Below are 21,522 nucleotides of genomic sequence, written 5' to 3'. Positions count from 1 at the left end.
TCCACGAGGTGAGATCTTGCATGAAGCCCCAGGCCGAGGGATATTGACAGTTCTTTTGTGTTTCTTCCATTTGCGAATAATCGCACCAACTGTTGTCACCTTCTCACCAAGCTGCTGGCGATGGTCTTGTAGCCCATTCCAGCCTTGTGTAGGTCTACAATCTTGTCCCCTGACATCCTTGGAGCGCTCTTTGGTCTTGGCCATGGTGGAGTTTGGAATCTGATTGATTGATTGCTTGTGTGGACAGGTGTCTTTTTATACAGGTAACAAACTGAGATTAGGAGCCTCCCTTTCAGAGGTGCTCCTAATCTCAGCTCGTTACCTGTTTAAAAGACCCCTGGGAGACAGAAATCATTCTGATTGAGAAGGGGTCAAATAATATTTCCCTCATTTAAATGCAAATCAATTTATAACATTTTTGAGATGCATTTTTCGGATGTTTTGTTGGTTGTTATCTGTCTCTCACTGTTCAAATAAACTACCATTAAAATGATAGACTGATCATTTCTTTGTCAGTGGGCAAACATACAAATCAGCAGGGGATCAAAACTTTTCCCCCTCACTGTATTGGTTATAAAGCTCTGTTGGGATGTAGAATAGGGTGAGATCAGTTACTGTCTTACCTCAATTAGCCACGAAATCCCTAGATTGAAAGTGACAAACAGTTTTCTGGAAGCTGTGCTGCGCCATTTTCCCTACATTTCTCCCCACGTGGACCAGCCCCCTAGCAAATCGAGATCCAGCCATTGATATTCACCCCCTCGATGTTTTTTGAGTGATAGCTAGCAAGAATCACACACAGCAGAACAAGAGAGAGCAATGATGTGAATTGAACATACACTATATACACAAAAGTATGTTGACACCCCTTCAAATTAGTGGATTTGGCTATTTCAGCCACACCCGTTGCTGACAGGTGTACAAAATTGAGCACAAAATGTATGCAATCTCCATAAACAAACATTGGCAGTTGAATGGCCTTACTGAAGAGCTGTGTCATTCATTGTGGCACCGTCATAGGATGCCACCTTTCCAACAAGTCAGTTTGTAAAATTTTTGCCCTGTTAGAGCTGCCCCGGTCAACAGCAAGTGCTGTTATTGTGAAGTGGAAATGTCTAGGAGCAACAACGACTCAGCCGCGAAGTGGTAGGCCACACAAGCTCACAGAACGGAAATCTTAACGCTACAGCATACAATGACATTCTAGATGATTCTGTGCTTCCAGCTTTGTGGCAACAGTTTGGGAAAGGCCCTTTCCTATTTCAGCATGACAATGCCCCCGTGCACAAAGCGAGATCCATACAGAAATGGTTTGTTAAGATCGGTGTGGAAGAACTTGACTGACCTGCACAGAGAACTGACCTCAACCACATCGAACACCTTTGGGATGAATTGGTACACAGACTGTGAGCCAGGACTAATCGCCCAACATCAGTGCCCGACCTCACTAATGCTTGTGGCTGAATGGAATTAAGTCCCCGCAGCAATGTTCCAACATGGAAAGCCTTCCCAGAAGTGGAGGCTGTTATAGCAGCAAAGGGGGGGCCAACTCCATATTAATGCCCATGATTTTGGAATGAGATGTTCGACAAGCAGGTGTCCACATAATTTAGGTCATGTGAGGTAGTACGCAATTTTCGGGGACCACTTCTGGCTCGTGGGCTACTTTCAGAAGAACTGGCTAAAAAGAATAATGAAAGTCTTAGAATTAAAAGTCCCATTTTGTGTTTATTAAACAAACAAGTTTTAAATACTCCATATGAAAACCACAAATACACGTCTCAACTAAAAATCTGCATGAACTTGATAAACTGCATATATTTTCTCATTAAAAGTGTCTTGGGGGAAAAATGAAGTAGTTGAATGGAAGTAATGAAATTGGCATTTGTGAACATTATATAGCCTACACCAGGACTCTCCAACCCTGTTCCTGGAGAGCTATCGTCCTGTAGGTTCACTCCAACCCTAATCTAGCACAACTGATTCTAATAATTAGCTGGTTGATAAGCTGAACCAGGCTCGATACAAGTAGGGTTGGAGCAAAAACCTAGAAGAGACCCCTGGCCTACACAGTACAAACACAATATGTAGCAGACTTTTTAGGCTTATAAACTGTATGCCTTATATAATTCAACACTGAAATGTGTTACTCTCGTTATTCCAAACACATCTATGGATCTATTCTGCTGACAACAATGAAAATCAATCTTTGTCTTTAATACAGGGTTTGATCTAAACGTCAGAAGCCATCGGGTGGAATGGTTACTTTCTATATTATAGAGTGGAATGGTTTTTTTGCTGGTGTATCCTGAGGTAGCTCCTCTCTGAAAAACTCTTACTACAATGCGTACAAGCAAACGGCCTTTCTCCCGTGTGGACCTTCAGGTGCATCTTCAGCTGGTGCTGGCGGGAGAACCTTTTCTCACACTGGGGGCAGCTGTAGGGTTTCTCCCCTGTATGGACCCTCTGGTGCCTCTTCAAGTTGCCAGCCTGGGCGAAGCTCATGTGACACTGGGTACAGCTGAAGGGTTTTACCCCTGTGTGGACCCTCTGGTGCCTCTTCAGGTCACCAGCCTGGGCGAAGCGCATGTGACACTGGGTACAGCTGAAGGATTTCACCCCTGTGTGGACCCTCTGGTGGATCTCCACATTCTGGGGGCAAGGGGAGTGGGTTGTGACATTTGGATTCGTCTCTAAGCTTTCCCTATAATCTAAGAAATCTCTACCTTGTGAGTGTCCTTCTCCTGAGGGAGTCTCATCTACATTCCATGTGGGAGGAGCGTCTCCCTCCACTTTCACAGTCACCTCATCTACCACTATAACCTCTCCTTTCTTATCTAGGCACCCTTCAGAGTATACAGTACTACTGTACCGGTTCCAGTCCCCTCTAGACAGATCAGTCTGTGTCTCTAAACCCAAGGATATGTTGCCAGGGTCCATCTCTGTAGTGTAAGAACAAGACAGGTCATCACCGCCAGTGTCTAACGTGTCACCATCTCCACAAGAATGAACCGTCCCCTGGCTCTGGTAAAATACTGGTAGGTATTCTGAGCCAGGAGCAGGAGGACAACCCAGTGGCCCTAGTCTCTCTGGGTCTGATCGGTGGTCAGATCCTGTGCGTAAGAGCCTGTGTGTTACAGTTAAAGTCTCTGTGTCTGCGCTGACTTGAGGATGGCGTTCGGCGTTCCACTGACCTCCGTGATGCTGCGTCGAGTCCTGACCTGCGGTGCGACGGAGGTGGCGAGGTCCTCCGTGGCTACAGGGAGCGCCACTCCAGCCTCTGCACCCGTCTGGATGTCTCTGCTGTGTCTTGAGTTCTCCTCTCCTTCAGTCTTCTCCTGCTTGACCCCAGGTCCTGCAGCTCTGCTGACTGACACAAAAAGAGAGAAGGTTATTACCTGTACAGTGGAATTGGATAACAATGTCGTAGGGCTCTCACATGCTGAGGATGTACATGTAAGCTAATTAATAGTTGAGAGAGCCTTTCTGAAATAAAAGGGCAATGTTTGACAAACTGTCATTTTCAATGTCACACTATGACACAAACCTCTATCATGATAACATGCTGGGTTGAGGATCCACTCCCCTCATCTATAGCTATGGGTTGGTCATCTCTCCATGCATTGTGTTCCGCTGGCTTCACAAAGCTCTTAAGGCCTCCAGTGTGATGTCCTTCACCTAAGAGAGTGATTGAGGAAAAAGGGGTGGTTAAGTTAGGTACTGTCAATGCTCAATGCTATATTGAACACTGTTTACAATTGGCAAGGATGTAAGGTAACACTTCTCATAACGTCAAGATATACTATTGATGGATTGATCATGTTCCATGCATCATATTCTTTTAATTGAGTATGATAATAGGAAACTCAGTAAATCAAGAATCTGGTTAGAATATGATATTGTCTTTGTGCAAGAATCATTTGTTATTCATTGACCTACCTGGTAAAAAAAAAGCTAAACAAAAAAAAAGCTAGATAGCATACACCAGGACTCTCCAACCCTGTTCCAATCCGATCCTATTCCACCTTTGATTCCCATCCTTGTGATTGAATAACGACTGGTATTCAAACTCATTAAAAAAGGAGAAATGTTCCAAGACCCAATTCTATGTAACGCATCTGAACACATGCACAGAGGGGAAAGGGGCGATAGCCTCAGACTTCTGCAAAATGTACCTCTTGCCATTCCTCTGTATCGGTCGAGGATCTTGACACTACTGGGACGACTGGCGAGGACGCGCTCTCGCATTGTCTTCTCTGCGCGCTCCCGTGCCACCTTCAGTTCCAGTAGCTGCAGTTTTCTCCGCAATGCCCTGTTTTTTTTCTGGCTTTGAGTTATTTCCAAACGAAACACTGCATAGTCGTCGTCTACGAGTTTACATATCTCCGCAACGGCTGAATTCGCTAGCACCTCCATGATGGAGGCTAATTGAGTGTGAAAAACCATACAGTTAGCCATTGTTAGCTAACGTTAGCAGATAGCTAGGTAGCGTTACCTAGATAACATCTATCAACCAAGTCCTATTTCAAACGCGAATCAAACATTACCTGGGGAAAGTATTAATCATATTTTGAGTTCCAAGGTGTTAAAACAGGTCTAAATAACACCAATAAAAACGCTAACGTGGAAATTATTCTTGGTTACTGTTCTTTTCCGTTTACACTAAAGAGAAAGGATCTTATTGGTTGGCGTAATAGCTGAAAGGGTGTGGTTAAAGTGAGACGTAATCCTCGCTGTTCTCTGAAGTACTGTACTGGTTATTACATAATGGCGTCTTTCTGCAAGCACACACTCAGCCATGTTGGTCAAAGCCCAAGGTGAAATTGTAAGAGTTTTGGATAAACGACAAAAAAATCAGGTCGTCTGTGGTAAACACAGGTTTAGGAGATCTTATACGTCTTCTATGAGATGTTCTTCATCAGCCAACGTAACTTTTTGTTAATTTTGAAGGATTTGAGACGTTAAAACATTTATGTAATCAACGCACGCACATAAAGACTTCATAATTCATAAAGGTAATATTAACTGACTGATATTATCTCATGGGTCGTTCCATGTCATTTCAGCAAGCCATCTTAGGCTGTCCTGAAATCGTTTCTGTAGTTAGAAACAAGATTACCATTCCTGCAACATTATTTTGATGAAATATAATTTGAAATTAAAGCAATTGATGGCACCCAAATTGGCCATTTTAATTTATAGGACTCATATAATATTCAATAAACATAGTACCTAACATCCGATTTGAACCCAACTTTTTTTCTAACTCTAACCACGTTTCCATCCACAGTTGTATTCGAGTAAAATCATACCATATAAAAAAATCACAACAGCTGTGATGGAAACAGGAAGTTTCGGTACAATTGTAAAATGTTTTATTTATTTATTTATTTCACCTTTATTTAACCAGGTAGGCTAGTTGAGAACAAGTTCTCATTTGCAACTGCGACCTGGCCAAGATAAAGCGTAGCAATTCGACACATACAACAACACAGTTTCACATGGAATAAACAAAACATACAGTCAATAATACAGTAGAACAAAATAAAACAAAAAGTCTATATACAGTGAGTGCAAATGAGGCAAGTTAAGGCAATAAATAGGCCATGGTGGCGAAGTAATTACAATATAGCAATTAAACACTGGAATGGTAGATGTGCAGAAGATGAATGTGCAAGTAGAGATACTTGGGTGCAAAGGAGCAAGATAAATAAATAAATACAGTATGGGATGAGGTAGGTAGATAGATGGGCTGTTTACAGATGGGCTATGTACATGTGCAGTGATCTGTGAGCTGCTCTGACACCTGGTGCTTAAAGCTAGTGAGGGAGATATGAGTCTCCAGCTTCAGAGATTTTTTGCAGTTCATTCCAGTCATTGGCAGCAGAGAACTGGAAGGAAAGACGACCAAAGGAGGAATTGGCTTTGGGGGTGACCAGAGAGATATACCTGCTGGAGCGCGTGCTACAGGTGGGTGCTGCTATGGTGACCAGTGAGCTGAGATAAGGGGGGACTTTACCTAGCAGGGTCTTGTAGATGCCCTGGAGCCAGTGGGTTTGGCGACGAGTATGAAGCGAGGGCCAACCAACGAGAGCGTACAGGTCGCAATGGTGGGTAGTGTATGGGGCTTTGGTGACAAAACGGATGGCACTGTGATAGACTGCATCCAGTTTGTTGAGCAGAGTGTTGGAGGCTATTTTATAGATGACATCACCGAAGTCGAGGAGCGGTAGGATGGTCAGTTTTACGAGGGTATGTTTGGCAGCATGAGTGAAGGATGCTTTGTTGCGATATAGGAAGCCGATTCTAGATTTAATTTTGGATTGGAAATGTTTAATGTGAGTCTGGAAGGAGAGCTTACAGTCTAACCAGACACCTAGGTATTTGTAGTTGTCCACGTATTCTAAGTCAGAGCCGTCCAGAGTAGTGATGCTGGACGGGCGAGCAGGTGCGGGCAGTGATCGATTGAATAGCATGCATTTAGTTTTACTTGCATTTAAGAGCAGTTGGAGGCCACGGAAGGAGAGTTGTATGGCATTGAAGCTCGTCTGGAGGTTAGTTAATAACACAGTGTCCAAAGAGGGGCCAGAAGTATACAGAATGGTGTCGTCTGCGTAGAGGTGGATCAGAGAATCACCAGCAGCAAGAGCAACATCATTGATGTATACAGAGAAGAGAGTCGGCCAATTGCCGACAGATCATTTGTTCGTTTAACATGGTGGGATCTTTTTGTGTCATTAAAATGAATTATACCAGGAAATGCGACAGAAACAACTTTATGCACAAATATTAATATAATAACTATCATAACGAAGTAAATTTGGAGTCACGCGATGATATGGTGTGTGGTCCTCCCACTACGACTCGGGAAACCATGCAGTTTATTAAACTACAGATTAAATAAATTATACTGAACTTCACAGGGTGGTGAAAGTGCACAGTGATACAGTAAATTTGAATAACAAATACAAATATTCTGGCTCTTATCCATAATAATATCATCATGTAGACTCACTAGCCTATTCGCACTGTACGTAAATCCGAGACACTCCAAAGTATGAAATGTTACGTTTCTTATGGTATGTATTCATGTGTGGATTTCCATCACCCATTTCTTGTGATATGTTATGAATGACATGTTATGAATTTGCAAAAACGTACACTATCGGTCAAACGTTTTAGAATACCTACTCATACATGGGTTTTTCTTTATTTTTACTATTTTCTACATTGTAGAATAATAGTGAAGACATCAAAACTATGAAATAACACATATGGAATCATGTAGTAACCAAAAAAGTGTTAAACAAATCAAAATAGATTTGACAGCTTTGCACACACTAGGCATTCTCTCAACCAGCTTCATGAAGTAGTCACCTGGAATGCATTTCAATCAACAGGTGTGCCTTCTTAAAAGTTAATTTGTGGATTCTCTTTCCTTCTTAATTGCATTTGAGCCAATCAGTTGTGTTGTGACAAGGTAGGGGATATACAGAAGATAACCATATTTGGTAAAAGACCAAGTCCATATTATGGCAGAACGCTCAAATAAGCAAAGAGAAATGACAGTCTATCATTACTGTTAAGACATGAAGGGCAGTCAATATGGAACATTTCAGAACTTTGAAAGTTCTTCAAGTGCAGTCGCAAAACCGTCAAGCGCTACAGGAATTGAAGAACCCAGAGTTACCTCTGCTGCAGAGGATAAGTTCTTTAGAGTTACCAGCCTCAGAATTGCAGCCCAAATAAATGCTTCACAGAGTTCAAGTAACCGACACATCTCAACATCAACTGTTTAGAGGAGACTGTGAATCAGGCCTTCAATGGTCGAATGCTGCAAAGAAACCACTACTAAGGACACCAATAATAAGAAGAGACTTGCTTGGGCCAGAAACACAAGCAATGGACATTAGACCGTTGGAAATGTGTCCTTTGTATGGAGTCCAAATTGAAGATTTTCGGTTCCAAACCGCCATGTCTATGTGAGATGCAGTTGTGGGGTGAACAGATTATCTCCGCATGTGTATTTCCCACCGTAAGCATGGAGGAGGAGGTGTTTATGGTGTGGGGTGCTTTGCTGGTGACACTGTCTGTGATTTATTTAGAATTCAAGGCACACTTAATCAGCATGGCTACCACAGCATTCTGCAGCGTATGCCATCCCATTGGTTTGGGCTTGGTGGTACTATCATTTGTTTTTCAACAGGACAATGGCCCAAAACACACCTCCAGGCTGTGTAAGGGCTATTTGACCAAGAAGGAGAATAATGGAGTGCTGCATCAGATGACCTGGCCTCCACAATCCACCGACCTCAACCAAATTGAGATGGTTTTGGGATGAGTTGGACTGCAGAGTGAAGGAAAAGCAGTCAACAAGTGCTCAGCATATGGGGAACTCCTTCAGACTGTTGGAAAAGCATTCCAGGTGAAGCTGGTTGAGAGAATGCCAAGAGTGTGTAAAGCTGTCATCAAGGCAAAGGGTGGCTATTTGAATGAATCTCAAATATAAAATATGTTTTGATTTGTTTAAACCTGTTTGGGATAGGGGGCAGTATTGAGAATTTTGGAAAAAATATGTGCCCATTTTAACTGCCTCCTACACCAACTCAGAAGCTAGAATATGCATATTATTGTTCAGGTTTGGATAGAAAACACTCTGAATTTCTAAAACTGTTTGAATGGTGTCTGTGAGTATAACAGAACTCCTATGGCAGGCAAAAACCTGACAAGGTTTCAAGCAGGAAAGTACACTGTCTGACAAGGAGTCGTGCGTCTTGCATCTGTTTATTGAAAAGTAAGGATCTTAGCTGTAACGTGACAATTCCCAGGGCTCCGATAGGCTCTCAGAGCCCGGTAAATAACTGAAGGTTGACGAGGGAGCCTCAGGCTGAAACACATTATCGCTTTGGCAAGTGGCGGCTCAGAGGACCTTTGAATGAGGCGTGTGCACGATTCGCTCCTGAGGAGAAATTTAATTTGGCTGTTTAGGCTCAATGCATATCCCGGTCGGAATATTATCACTTATCTACGAGATAAATGGCATAAAAATTGGTTTTAAACAGCGGTTGACATGCTTCGAAGTACGGTAATGGAATATTTAGACATTTTTGTCACGCCAATGCGCCATGCGCGACAACCGTGATGAAGCATTCTGATAGTGTCTAGAACTCACGAACAAAACGTCGCTGGTTGGATATAACGATGGATTATTTGGGACCAAACCAACATTTGTTATGAAGTAGAAGTCCTGGCAGTGTATTCTGACGAAGAACAAGCAAGGTAAGAACATTTTTCTTATAGGGAATGTGATTTGGTGGAGGCTGACCTGGGTGGGTATCTAAATAGCTAGCCCTGTGATGCCGGGCTATGTACTTAGATTATTGCAAAATGTGCTTCATCCGAAAAGCTATTTTAAAATCGGACATATCGAGTGCATAGAGGAGTAATGTATCTATAATTCTTAAAATAATTGTTATGCTTTTTGTGAACGTTTATCGTGAGTAATTTAGCAAACTGTTAGTAATTCCCCAGAAGTTTGCGGGGGTTATGCTTTTTCTGAACGTCACATGCTAATGTAAAAAGCTGTTTTTTGATATAAATATGAACTTGATTGAACAGACATGCATGTATTGTATAACACAATGTCCTAGGTGTGTCATCTGATGAAGATCATAAAAGGTTAGTGCTGCATTTAGCTGTGGTTTGGGTTATGTGACAGATATGCTAGCTTGAAAAATGGTGTGTCTGATTATTTTCTGGCTGGGCACTCTGCGGACATAATCTAATGTTTTGCTTTCGTTGTAAAGCCTTTTTGAAATCGGACAGTGGGGTTAGATTATGAGATTCTTGTCTTTAAATAGCTGTAAAATAGTACATATGTTTGAGAAATTGAAGTAATAGTATTTCTAACGATTCAAAAAATCGCGCCACTGGATGTCAGTGGCTGTTACGTAGGTGGGACGAGTTCGTCCCACATGCGCCAGAGAGGTTAACACTTTTTTGGTTACTACATGATTCAATAGGTGCTATTTCATAGTTTTGATGTCTTCACTATTATTCTACAATGTAGAAAAATAGTAAAAATAAAGAAAAAACCCTTCAATGAGTAGGTGTTCTAAAACTTTTGACCAGTAGTGTACATGTTACACAATTTCCTAAACGTACAATATGTTATGAATTTGCAAAATGTATAATACACTCTGTTACAAATTTTAGCTAGCTGTATTACGTTAGGTAGCCCACTAATGTTAGCTAGGCGAGGAGTTAGGGTTACTTTTATGAGTTAGGTTAAAAGGTTAGGGAAAGGGTTAGCTAACGTGCTAAGTAGTTGCAAAGTAGCTAAAAAAGAATAAGTAGTTGAAAAGGTTGCTAATTAGCTAAAATTGTCTGTGATAATATTCGAATTCACAACCTTGGGTTGCTAGACGTTCTGGTTATATGCCCATACCAAACGTAACACATCATACTAAATGGGGTGTCTCGGATTTACTTACAGAATAATACAAAATGCTCTTATTTTCTTATCAGTTCTCTATGTCTTACAAGTAGTATGGAGTTTTATTTATTTAACCTTTATTTAACTAGGCAAGTCAGTTAAGAACAAATTCTTATTTCAATGACAGCCTAGGACAGTGCCTTGTTTAGGGGCAGAATGACAGATTCGTACCTTGTCAGCTCGGTGATTCGATCTTGCAAACTTTCGGTAACTAGTCCAACGCTCTAACCACTAGCTACGCTGCCGGCCCCAGTTGTGCATGGAGTATTGTTTCTTCATCCTATGTAATGTATACTGTAATTTGCTGATGTTTTTTCCCCCTCTTCTGAGAAATTAGTCAGTAACCACGTTTCCATCCAACCATTTCATGCAGATTAATTACCTGACGCATGAAAAAAAATAACTACGGGGCTGATGGAAACATAAAATGCCGATACAATTTTATTAATAGCCGACAGACATTTATTCCTTCAACATGGTGGGATCTTTTTGTGTCAGTTAAATAATTATGTGAGAAATGGCGGTGGAAACACCTTTATGCGCAAATATTGATATAATAACTATCATATCGAATGTAAACTTGGAGTCATGCGATGATATGTTGTGTTGTTGTGTTGTCACTACGACTCGGGAAGGCATGTAGTGTATTAGCAGTGGTGGAAAAAAGTGCCCAATTGTCATACTTGAGTAAAAAGTATAGATACCTTAATAGAAAATGATTCAATTAAAAGTGAAAGTCACCCAGTAAAATACTACTTGAGTACAATGATACAAGTATTTGGTTTTAAATACACTTAAGTATCAAAATGTAATTGCTAAAATATACTTAAGTATTGAAAGTAGAAGTACAAAATTATTTCAAATTCCTTATGTTAAGAAAACCAGACCGCACCATTTTCTTGTTTTTTAAATTTACAATAGCCAGGGCCACACTCCAACAATCAGACATAATTTACAAACGAAGCATGCGTGTTTAGTGAGTCCACCAAATCAGAGGCAGTGGGCATGACCAGGGATGTTCTCTTGATAAGTGCGTGAATTGGACCATTTCCCTGTCCTGCTAAGCATTCAAAATGGAATGAGTACTGTTGGGTGTCAGGGAAAATGTATGGAGTAAAAAGTACACTATTTCTTAAGGATGTAGTGAAGTAAAGTAGTCCAAAAATATCAATAGTAAATTAAAGTACAGATACCCTCCAAAACTACTTAAGTAGTACTTTAAAGTATGTTTTACTTAAGTACTTTACATCAATGTTTGTTAGTCTTCATATTAAATAAATGAACTTCACAGAGTGGTGAATGTGCAAGGGAATGAGCATGATGCTCCTTTCCAATAAATATTGAGGGTCTTATTCTGGTGAGCAATTCTGATGTCTGTAACCATTTAGAGATAGCCTACTTTAAACAAGTTGTTGTTTCATTTTATTATAATTGTATTATTATTCACCGTCCTTTAAGGTCTTATCAATAGCCTAGCGAATTTAAACTTTTTTATTGACAACATTTGGCATGTCCATGGCTCAGACATAATTAATGCATTCAGTGTGAATGCTATGTTTAACATTATTAACTGGGTGGTTCGAGTCCTGAATGCTGATTGGCTGACAGCCGTGGTATATCAGACCATATACCACGGTAATGGCAAAACACTTATTTTTAACTGCTCTAATTCCGTTGGATAAACAGTTTATATAGCAATAAGGCACCTCAGGGGTTTGTGATATATGGCCAATATCCACGGCTAAGGACTGTATCCAGGCACTCCGCATTGCGTCGCGCATAAGAACAGCCCTTAGCCATGGTATATTGGCCATATACCACACCCCCTCGGGCCTTATTGCTTAAATATATTTCCATATCGAAACCATGCAATTACTCAGAACAATGTGGACTGCAAACATGTTAAACATATTTAGCAAATATGGCATAGGCCTACATTGAATTATTTTTGTTTCTGTAGGCTATTTAACAAACTAGGCTATAACAGACTAACGTTAGAATTGGAGTTGATGAGAATGCAATACATAAAAGACCATAAAAAACAAACTTGAAGCAACCACATATTTAGCCATGGAGTACGTTCTGAGTGGCCATTGAAGGGTCGTCACTACTTACCACAGATCCAAAGTCATAAACCCCTCTCTATTTCTACAATTTGTCCTTCTTAAAATCTGATTTTAAAACCTAACTCTAATCTTAACCACACTGCTAACCTTTTGCCTAACCTTAAAGCTGCAATATGTAACTTTTTGTGCTACCCCCACCAATTCACATAGAAATGTGAGTTATAGATATGTCATTCACATCGAAAGCAAGTCTAAGAAGCTGTAGATCTGTTCTATGTGCGCTGTTTCTATACTTCCCATTCTTAAGTTTCATTTTTGTGTCTTACTTTCGGTTTCATACACCAGCTGAAAATACAATATTTTGGGTTATTGAAAATATATTTCACAGCAGTTTAGATGGTACAATGATTCTCTATGTGCCAAAACAAGCAGTGTAAACTGAAATTAGGCAAACTATTAGAATTTTCACAACCAGGAAAATGGCAAAGCATATTGCAGCACTTTAAATTAAGACCAAAGCACATTTCTGTTTTCATACATTTTTACAATATAGCCAATTTTGTTGTGGTTGTGGCTTATGTAATAGTGACACTGGGGTCAAGCCTCAACACCTACATCTTGTTTATTCATCAAAACCCAGCCTTTCACACCAGCTACTGTGCCATAATTCCAACTGTGAAATAAAATAAATTTGACACAACCCCTGAACCTATAAGCCGTACCACCCCAGCCTCGCTAAGATTTACCATTAGGTTTGTAAAATAGAGCCCCAAGATCTACTATGATCAGTATCTTTCAAAGCTGGGAGCAGACTTTTTTTGTTGTTGAACAGTATCTTATCAAGCAAATAATAGAATGAATGAATGACTTTATTCCATCTACATCACCTCAGAAGGTAAATATTCAACAGTCTTTGTTCTAGCATAGGTTTACTGTCCTCTGTAAAACATGTATTTGTTTAGGCCCGTTTCAAATGACAAGCTAACAAAGTGTTAATAAGGGGTAATGTGATAATTACCCTCTTACCCAAAGACCCTTCACATTTACATCTCAAGCCACACTGCTACATTTATCCCCATTGTGGACACTCCTATGTCTGAGAAGGCTACTCAAGAAGGAGAAGCTCTTGTAACATCGTTTGCACTTGAAGGACCTCTCCTTGGTGTGAATGGTCTGGTGCATATTCACAGTACACCTCAGTAAGTGCTTACCAAACATGGGGTAGGCGTACAGCTTGTCGGCCTTCCTAATGCTCGACCCTCCCACGTTGTGACCCAATGACACCAGAGGAGGGAGAAGCAGGAAACACCACCTTCAGGTGGTTAGTCTTTGAGCTCCCTCCTTGACCTCTAGACATTGTTTTGGGTGTTGTTGGGATTGTGTGCTGTGTTGTAGGCTAGGTAACGTTCGTGTCCATATGTGAATTAAATATGTTTTGGTTTGACTGAGAGAAGGGAAACTCAGTCCCTACAATGATACAAAAATAAGGAAGTAAGTCAGCACAGAGTCAATTTTGTATTTAATTTAAAACAAATAGTCCTACACTCATAACGTGAAGTTCAGTACTTTTATTGCACAAAATGTTACATGTGACAAGTAAAAAAAAAAAAAAAACCAAAAAAACAGTATAATAACTTTTCTCACTATGGTAACGACTTTACCGACATCTAGTACCCTCGTCTTGATAAAATACATTTTAGAATACTTTGGAAAAGGATAAAACATTACTTGCACACAAACAGGACAAGGTGGTCACTTTACATACAGCGAAGGCACTTTTACAGACACCATATCATCTACTCTGCCTCATCACACCTCATTCCTCAGTTTACCTCCTCCAGTTCCCTACTACATCCCAAACGACTAGTACTAAATCATCAAAGCAATTATATTGGTCACATACACGTGTTTAGCAATGTTTATTGCGGGTGGTAGCGAAATGCTTGCACTACATTACATGTCTCTATACTCTAGACATGGGTCATGTGCATTTCTGCTGGATGTATCCTGACGTGTCCTCCTCTCTGAGAACCTCTTCCCGCAGTGCGTACTAGCGAGCGGCCTCTCCCGTTGTGGACCTCAGGTGCACTTTCATATTGTGCTGGTGGGAGAACCTTTCTCACACTGGGGGCAGCTGTAGGTGTTTCTCCCCTGTGTGGACCCTCTGATGCCTCTTCAGGTGGGTCGATCTGGAGAAACGGGCCCGGCACAGGTGGCAGCCGAACGGTTTCTCCCCTGTGTGTATCCTCTGGTGGATCTCCACCTGTTTGGGGAAACTGAAAGCTTTCCCACAGAACGAACATGGGAAGCGCTTTTCTTTACTGATTCCGTCTCTACTACTGTCATTTGTCAATGGGCTTGTGTAGCCATTTAGTGTTGAAGCATTGTCTGAGGTCTGGTTTAACATAAGGAGAGTGTGAGGAGGATGAAGGCCAGGGAGTGTCTGTGTTGTCACAGCGTTCATGTTCCAGTTGATAGATCCTATAGAAGGCAGGCTGAAGGCAGCATCTGTTAGGGGGTTAACCTGAGGCTCCATCAGTCTCTCTGAATCACAACTATAGGAGCAGGACGGAGCATCACTAGCCGAGTCTGTGTCTGTTCTCTCCAACCGCATACGACACCTCCCTGTCCCCCGCAGACCAAATCTACGCCTCGCTGTGGTCTCAGCCAGTCTGTTGTCATGGAGACTAAGTTCAGTTTGTGGTTTTGTGTTCGGCTGTTTGTTTCTGGTTAACAGTGTTGATCCCAGGCCCAGAGTTGAGAACGCTGTCCCATCCACAGACCTCGACTATGTCGCTACTGGGACCTGGCCTGCTCAGTGACGTTCTCCCCCTGGGCCCTTGACTGCACCGGTCTGGCAATCCAAATGGCCGTCCAGTCTCCTCTGTTAACCTCCAGCCACCACCTGCAGGAAGAGTTAATAAAACAGAATATAAGAATATTTGGAAGATAAATACACAACGCAGAGAATGAGCGGACGAGAGTAAATAGTTTGGTCTTCAGTTCAACAGCTGCTAGAAATCTGTGGAATGTCAGTTCTGCACTCAGAGCTACGAGTAGCCATGTTTTCAATGGTCCTGTACATCGAGTCTGGAGCAGGATACTTGTTATTTGGCCATTGGTCCAGTTGTACGGCAAGGACTTCTGATTGGTCAACCCCACGCTAGGGTGGAGGGTTATGAATGGCCTCCTGTTCCTTTGTTCTGTGGAGAAAAGCTGAGGACAGGGGAGACTGAACATCTACCTCCCAGCATAACATCTATGATTGGTCCTCTTTGAATAAACCTATTTTTCCTCGCTGATTTGCTTTGGGGTTTGTGTTATTGAAGAATAACATCAACTGCTAACAAGACTTTACAAACGTGGCAGAGAAAACATAACGTTATGACTAACTACTGTTCCCTGAAGGAGTGAAACTGGATTTATTCCCTAAATTTAATACCGCTCTTCACCAAGCCCAGGAATGGGCAATGCAGGGCCAAACGGGTTGTTGTACCTAATTTCTCTCCTTCAGGGAACAGTATTATAGACATAACATTACATTCCCTTTCAGTCAGTCCAATTCGGAATAGCATACTATGGGGAAATATAATCACGCCTTAAGCCGACCCCAACAGATACTAAATGAAACAGCTCATGGCAGACCACCCACAGCGTGCTGCCTAGTTATTTCCATCCCAGCCATAAGCACATTGTGGGCTACACTGGAGCAGTGACATCCAAGCGATAAACCTTTAAAAAAAAAAAAAAATTAAAAGTGCGGTGATGCCCAACTCGCCGCGGCACAAATATCTCCTCTAGTCAACCTTTTAATCTCTCTGGTATCATTGGGACGCTAGCGTCCCACCTTGACAACAGCCAGTGAAATTGCAGGGCGCCAAATTCAAACAACAGAAATCCCATAATTAAAATTCCTCAAACATACAAGTATTAAACACCATTTTAAATATAAACTTCTTGTTAATCCAACCACAGTGTCAGATTTCAAAAAGGCTTTGCGATTATGTTAGGACAGCGCCTAGCCACAAAACACCATACCAGCCATTTTCCAGCCAAGGAGAGGACTCACAAAAGTCAGAAATTGCGATTAAATTAATCACTTATCTTTGATGATCTTCATCTGGTGGCACTCCCAGGACTCCATATTACACAATAAATGTTTGTTTTGTTCGATAATGTCCCTCTTTATGTCCAAAAACCTCAGTTTTGTTGGTGTGTTTAGTTCAGTAATCCAAAAGGCACAAAGCGCGCTCTCAACACCCAGACGAAAAGTTTAAAAAAGTACAATAAAAGTTTGTAGAAACATGTCAAACGATGTTTAAAATCAATCCTCAAGTTGTTTTTGTCATAAACAATCAATAACATTTCAACCGGACAAAAGCTTCGTCAATAGAAAAGGAGAAACAAGAAAGGCACACTCCCGATCACGCGCTGGACTCATGTCTAGAAATTTCCACTGTCCATTCATTGAAAGTGCTGCATCTCCCTCATTTTTCAGAGTAAAAGCCTGAAACAATGCCTAAAGACTGGCCACATGTAGAAGAAGCAATAGAGATCGTGAACTGGGTCCTAAGTCTTTGTATGGTGGATAGGCTTTCAATGGAAAAACAGCCTTTCAAAATAATAGTACTTCCTGGATGGATTTTCCTCAGGTTTTCGCCTGCCATATCAGTTCTGTTATACTCACAGACATTATTTTAAACAGTTTTGGAAGCTTTAGAGTGTTTTCTATCCAAATCCACCAATTATATGCATATCCTAGCTTCTGGGCCTGAGTAGCAGGCAGTTTAATTTGGCCATGCTTTTCATCCAAAATTGCTAATGCTGCCCCCTACTCTAGTGAAGTTAAACAATGCCCAATATGCTGCCAGACCCCTTGTCAAGTAGGAGCTGCCACAGCTAGGTAACCCTTGCCGCTATATGCCAGGGAGATAGCCTCCACAACCCAGTGGGAGAGAGAGTGTTTAGAGAGCGCCCTGCCGCGAGCTGGATTAGCAACACATACAAAAAGCTGGTCACATAACTGGATATCCCAGGTCAGTTCAAAGTACGTGCGTAAAGCGCACACCGGACATGTACCCTCTTTTGCTTTTCAGAAGCAAAATGAGGAAGCGAAAAGGGAAATAGCTCAAAAGCTAAAAGGACCTGTAGAACATGACTTTCGGGGTGAATGCCGCATTGTCAACCTTTGTCGCCCAGGGCGAACTGAGTCCAAGAAGAGTGTACGGATAACGCGTGGAAGTCCCCAACAAGTTTAACTGAGGCCAAAGCCATGAGTATAGACCTTTTGTAGAAGAGGATCTTCAGATCCACCGACTCCAGAGGCTCAAAGAGGGCCGCACATAGTGCCTCCAAACCAGAGCCAAGTCCCATGTGGGCACAATAGGTTTAGAGACCGGTCTGAGACGACGTACAACTTTCAGGAACCGCACAATCAGGGGGTGGGCCCCCAGTGAGGCTCCGTCAATTCCCACATGACAGGCTGAGATGGCGGCCATGTACACTTAATGTTGAGAATGCCCACCCCTGCTCGAAATACTCCTGTAGGAACATAAGGATGTCCCTCAAAGTGCACTGATAAGGAACAAGACCTTTATCTAGGCCCCAGAATTCAAACACTTACCACTTATACGCATACAGCCCTGTTGTGGAGAGCACCCTTGCAGACTGAATGGTAGCAATAACATTTGACGGTAAACCTCTAGCCATCAGATTGGCCCTCTCAGGGGCCAGGCCCATTGGAACCGAATATCCGGCCTCCCGTGCCAAACCTGTCTGTGCGCCTGGGACAAGGCCACTGGTGCACCAAAGCGATCGTTTCCAACTGGGCACTCTGGTCCCTCAATGACAAAAATAGATGACACTGTGCGTTTTCCGGCAATGTTGGCCCTAGTCTCCACTCCTGAGTGCCAAGTACAACCGTCAGAAGTTCCAGGTAATTGATAAGCAGGCACTATGACACTGTCCGTTACTTTCCGAATTGAGTAAACCCATCGCACAGCGCAGCCCCCACCCCTGGGGGGATGATCTGTTGTGACCACCTTGCGGGACATCACCTGGGCCATGAGAACCCCTTGCGACAGTAGCTGGGGATACCTCCACTGGGCCAGTGCCCAAAGGTATGTCGGGGACACTGGAATTGACCGGTTTATGTGGCGAGATGCTTCCAAGCGTGTTGCTAGCACCCAGCACTGGAACGCTGCATCAATGATAGTTTCAGGGGACTGACCACCATCATAGAAGCCATCATCCCCAGTAGGCGCAGGAACTGGTGAAAACGACTGTGCGGCTCAACCGAAATTGGGTAAAACAAGCTGGAAGCTCTTTTTCTGGTTTCCAATAAAACCTAGAGAATGAACATGGGGCACCAGCCTCGATGTGTGTAACACTGCTTGTTCCTTTGACTGCCTAGCAGCCAACTGTCTAGATAGGCCAACACCCTAAGCCCCTGATGGGTGCCTCCACCACCTGTGAAAAGACGAGAGGCGAGAGGGACAAGCTAACGGGAGTACCAAAAACGGTGTAGGCTATCGCCTCATAATGGAACCTCAGGAACTTTATGTGACTGCGGTACTATGGCCGGACAGAAAGTACGCATCCTTTAGGCCGATAGGGGTGAACCAATGCCTGGACACATGGACAGTAAGAGGCCACTGGTTTGTGAGCATTTTGAACTTGCGAACTCTGAGATGCTTGTTCAGGGCACGCATGTCTAGAATAGGGCTTAAACCACCGTCCCTTTTCGGAACCAGGAACCACTGTCCTGGGCTTCCAACAGAGGAACCATTCGTTCTGCCTGTTTCTGGAGCAGGAGGATATTTCCTCCCTTAATACTGGCACTGAGGCCAGAGGAACAGTTGACGTGATGATGCCGCAAAAACGTGGGTGGGGATTCGTACAACAAATTGTAGCCTGACATCACTATTCGCATGATCCAGGGCAGATCAGGCAGCGAGTCTCCAGTAAGTGCATTTGAGGAGGCATGACTCCCCCAGTAGTGGCCGGGGAAAAATATGTTTCCACCACACTCGACAAACTTGTGGCTGAATGTGGAGGGGGACTGTTTTATTGCACTCACATGTGGAATATACTCTTTAACATCCGCAAACAATGGGGTTGAAACAATATGTTTTAGGTGGAAAACGTTGCCTGAAGTCTCCTTTCCTGCGGCTTGGCAGGATCATGTCGCCCCTGGAAGCGGTGCGGCGCTTGTGCCAGGCAGATTTGTGTTGCACCTGTCAATCAGGCTGGTTGGACCTGGTGCTGGCCGGGCCCCTGGGACAGCCCGCTTAGCATCCCCAAAGAAGGGGAAAAGTACGCCACGCCTCTTCCTGGCCTTGAACAGCCCTGCATGGCCTCCAGGGCCAACCAAACAACCCCGGAGGACAAATTCGGCTCAGAGTACATTTGTCTGTCCCGCTCTCTCTGAAAACGTCAAAGATGACAGTGGGCCACCACAGTAGCGCCCCTGCTCTTGCCGAGTGCCAGAACGGTGACCGGACGTGAACAGAATGAGTTTGGCCGTACACGAATCTCATCCAGGAGATGAGGGCTCTCCTGCAGCCAAAAGCCATGCCAAGCCCTGGCAGAAACTCTGTCTGGTAGACCTGCAGTACAGTTATAGACACAGGGATCAGCCCCACGACAATGCTTGTTAGGAGCGTAGGATCCGCATTAGCACCACCCTTGTTAGCCACAGCTAGGTAGCCAGGTAGCTTGCTATAGACTGGAGGCGTGTGCACCAGCCCCACCCAATCCATCCCCTCCAGATCCATCAATAGGGCACACCAATGCAACATCAGCTGAGCTGAATGCGGGTTGGACCAGGTTGTCATCAATTCTTCAACGAAATCCAGAAACAGGGGCCGGTGGTGCTTGACTGTGGCAACCACAGGGGGCTGATACTTCCCACCGAACCTTGACTTTGCCACGGGTGTGAACATGGCCACTTCAACTCCAAATGTATAGCCACCCTGCGGCACAATTCTATGAAACAATGCGTTGGATACCAAGGTTATCCGCTACTATCACATAACGTTAGGGGGTGGCTGTCCGGGAACTAAGTCCTCTTTGGCCCTGTCCGGGGGTATCATCGATGGGGCCACAGTGTCTTCTGATCCCTCCTGTCTCAGCCTCCAGTATTTATGCTGCAGTAGTTTATGTGTCGGGGGGCTAGGTCAGTCTGTTACATCTGGAGTATTCTCTTGTCTTATCCGGTGTCCTGTGTGAATGTAAATATGCTCTCTCTAATTCTCTCTTTCTTTCTTTCTTTCTTTCTCTCGGAGGACCTGAGCCCTAGGACTACCTGGCATGATGACTCCTTGCTGTCCCCAGTCCACCTGGCCATGCTGCTGCTCCAGTTTCAACTGTTCTGCCTGCGGCTACGGAACCCTGACCTGTTCACCGGACGTGCTTGTTGCACCCTCGACAATTACTATGATTATTATTATTTGACCATGCTGGTCATTTACGAACATTTTAACATCTTGACCCATGTTCTGTTATAATATCCACCCGGCACAGCCAGAAGAGGACTGGCCACCCCTCATAGCCTGGTTCTTCTCTAGGTTTCTTCCTAGGTTTTTGGCCTTTCTCAGGAGTTTTTCCTAGGGAGTTTTTCCCAGCCACCGTGCTTCTTTCACATGCATTGCTTGCTGTTTGGGGTTTTAGGCTGGGTTTCTGTACAGCACTTTGAGATTTCAGCTGATGTACGAAGGGCTATATAAATAAATTTGATTTGATTTGATTTGATTTCCGAGAAACTCCTGGAGCGTCCAGAACACCATGTCGTCATCCAAAACCTGTGTCCTGTACGTCATCATGGGAGACAAACCAGCCGGCTCACTATCTCCTAGCTGGGAGGCTAGTTCCACCAAAGCCCCAAATCTCTCTCTGTTTCCTGCACCTCAGTCCCAGGCATCCAGCATCCGGGAAAGGAAAGTTGCCATCGGTAACTCCAAG

The 21,522-nt window shown here is 43.2% G+C and overlaps 2 protein-coding genes across 2 annotated transcripts in view; both read right to left on the bottom strand.

Moving 5' to 3' along the window:
- LOC115201841 (uncharacterized) overlaps positions 1–21,522 on the bottom strand; it is a 107,628-nt gene that overhangs the window by 65,414 nt on the left and 20,692 nt on the right. The window lies entirely within an intron of this gene.
- Positions 1,709–16,438, bottom strand: LOC115201946 (gastrula zinc finger protein xLCGF3.1-like). Its single transcript, XM_029765837.1, has 2 exons — positions 14,733–16,438; positions 1,709–2,557 (listed from the first exon to the last, which is right to left on the bottom strand). Exons 1-2 carry the CDS (start codon positions 15,173–15,175, stop codon positions 2,275–2,277), a joined length of 726 nt encoding a protein of 241 aa, XP_029621697.1. The 5' UTR covers positions 15,176–16,438; the 3' UTR covers positions 1,709–2,274.

Source organism: Salmo trutta, chromosome 11, assembly GCF_901001165.1.
Source record: "Salmo trutta chromosome 11, fSalTru1.1, whole genome shotgun sequence".
NCBI classification, from domain to species: domain Eukaryota; kingdom Metazoa; phylum Chordata; class Actinopteri; order Salmoniformes; family Salmonidae; genus Salmo; species Salmo trutta.
Note: the sequence above shows the minus strand (reverse complement) of the source record. Positions and strands in the feature narration are given on the sequence as shown.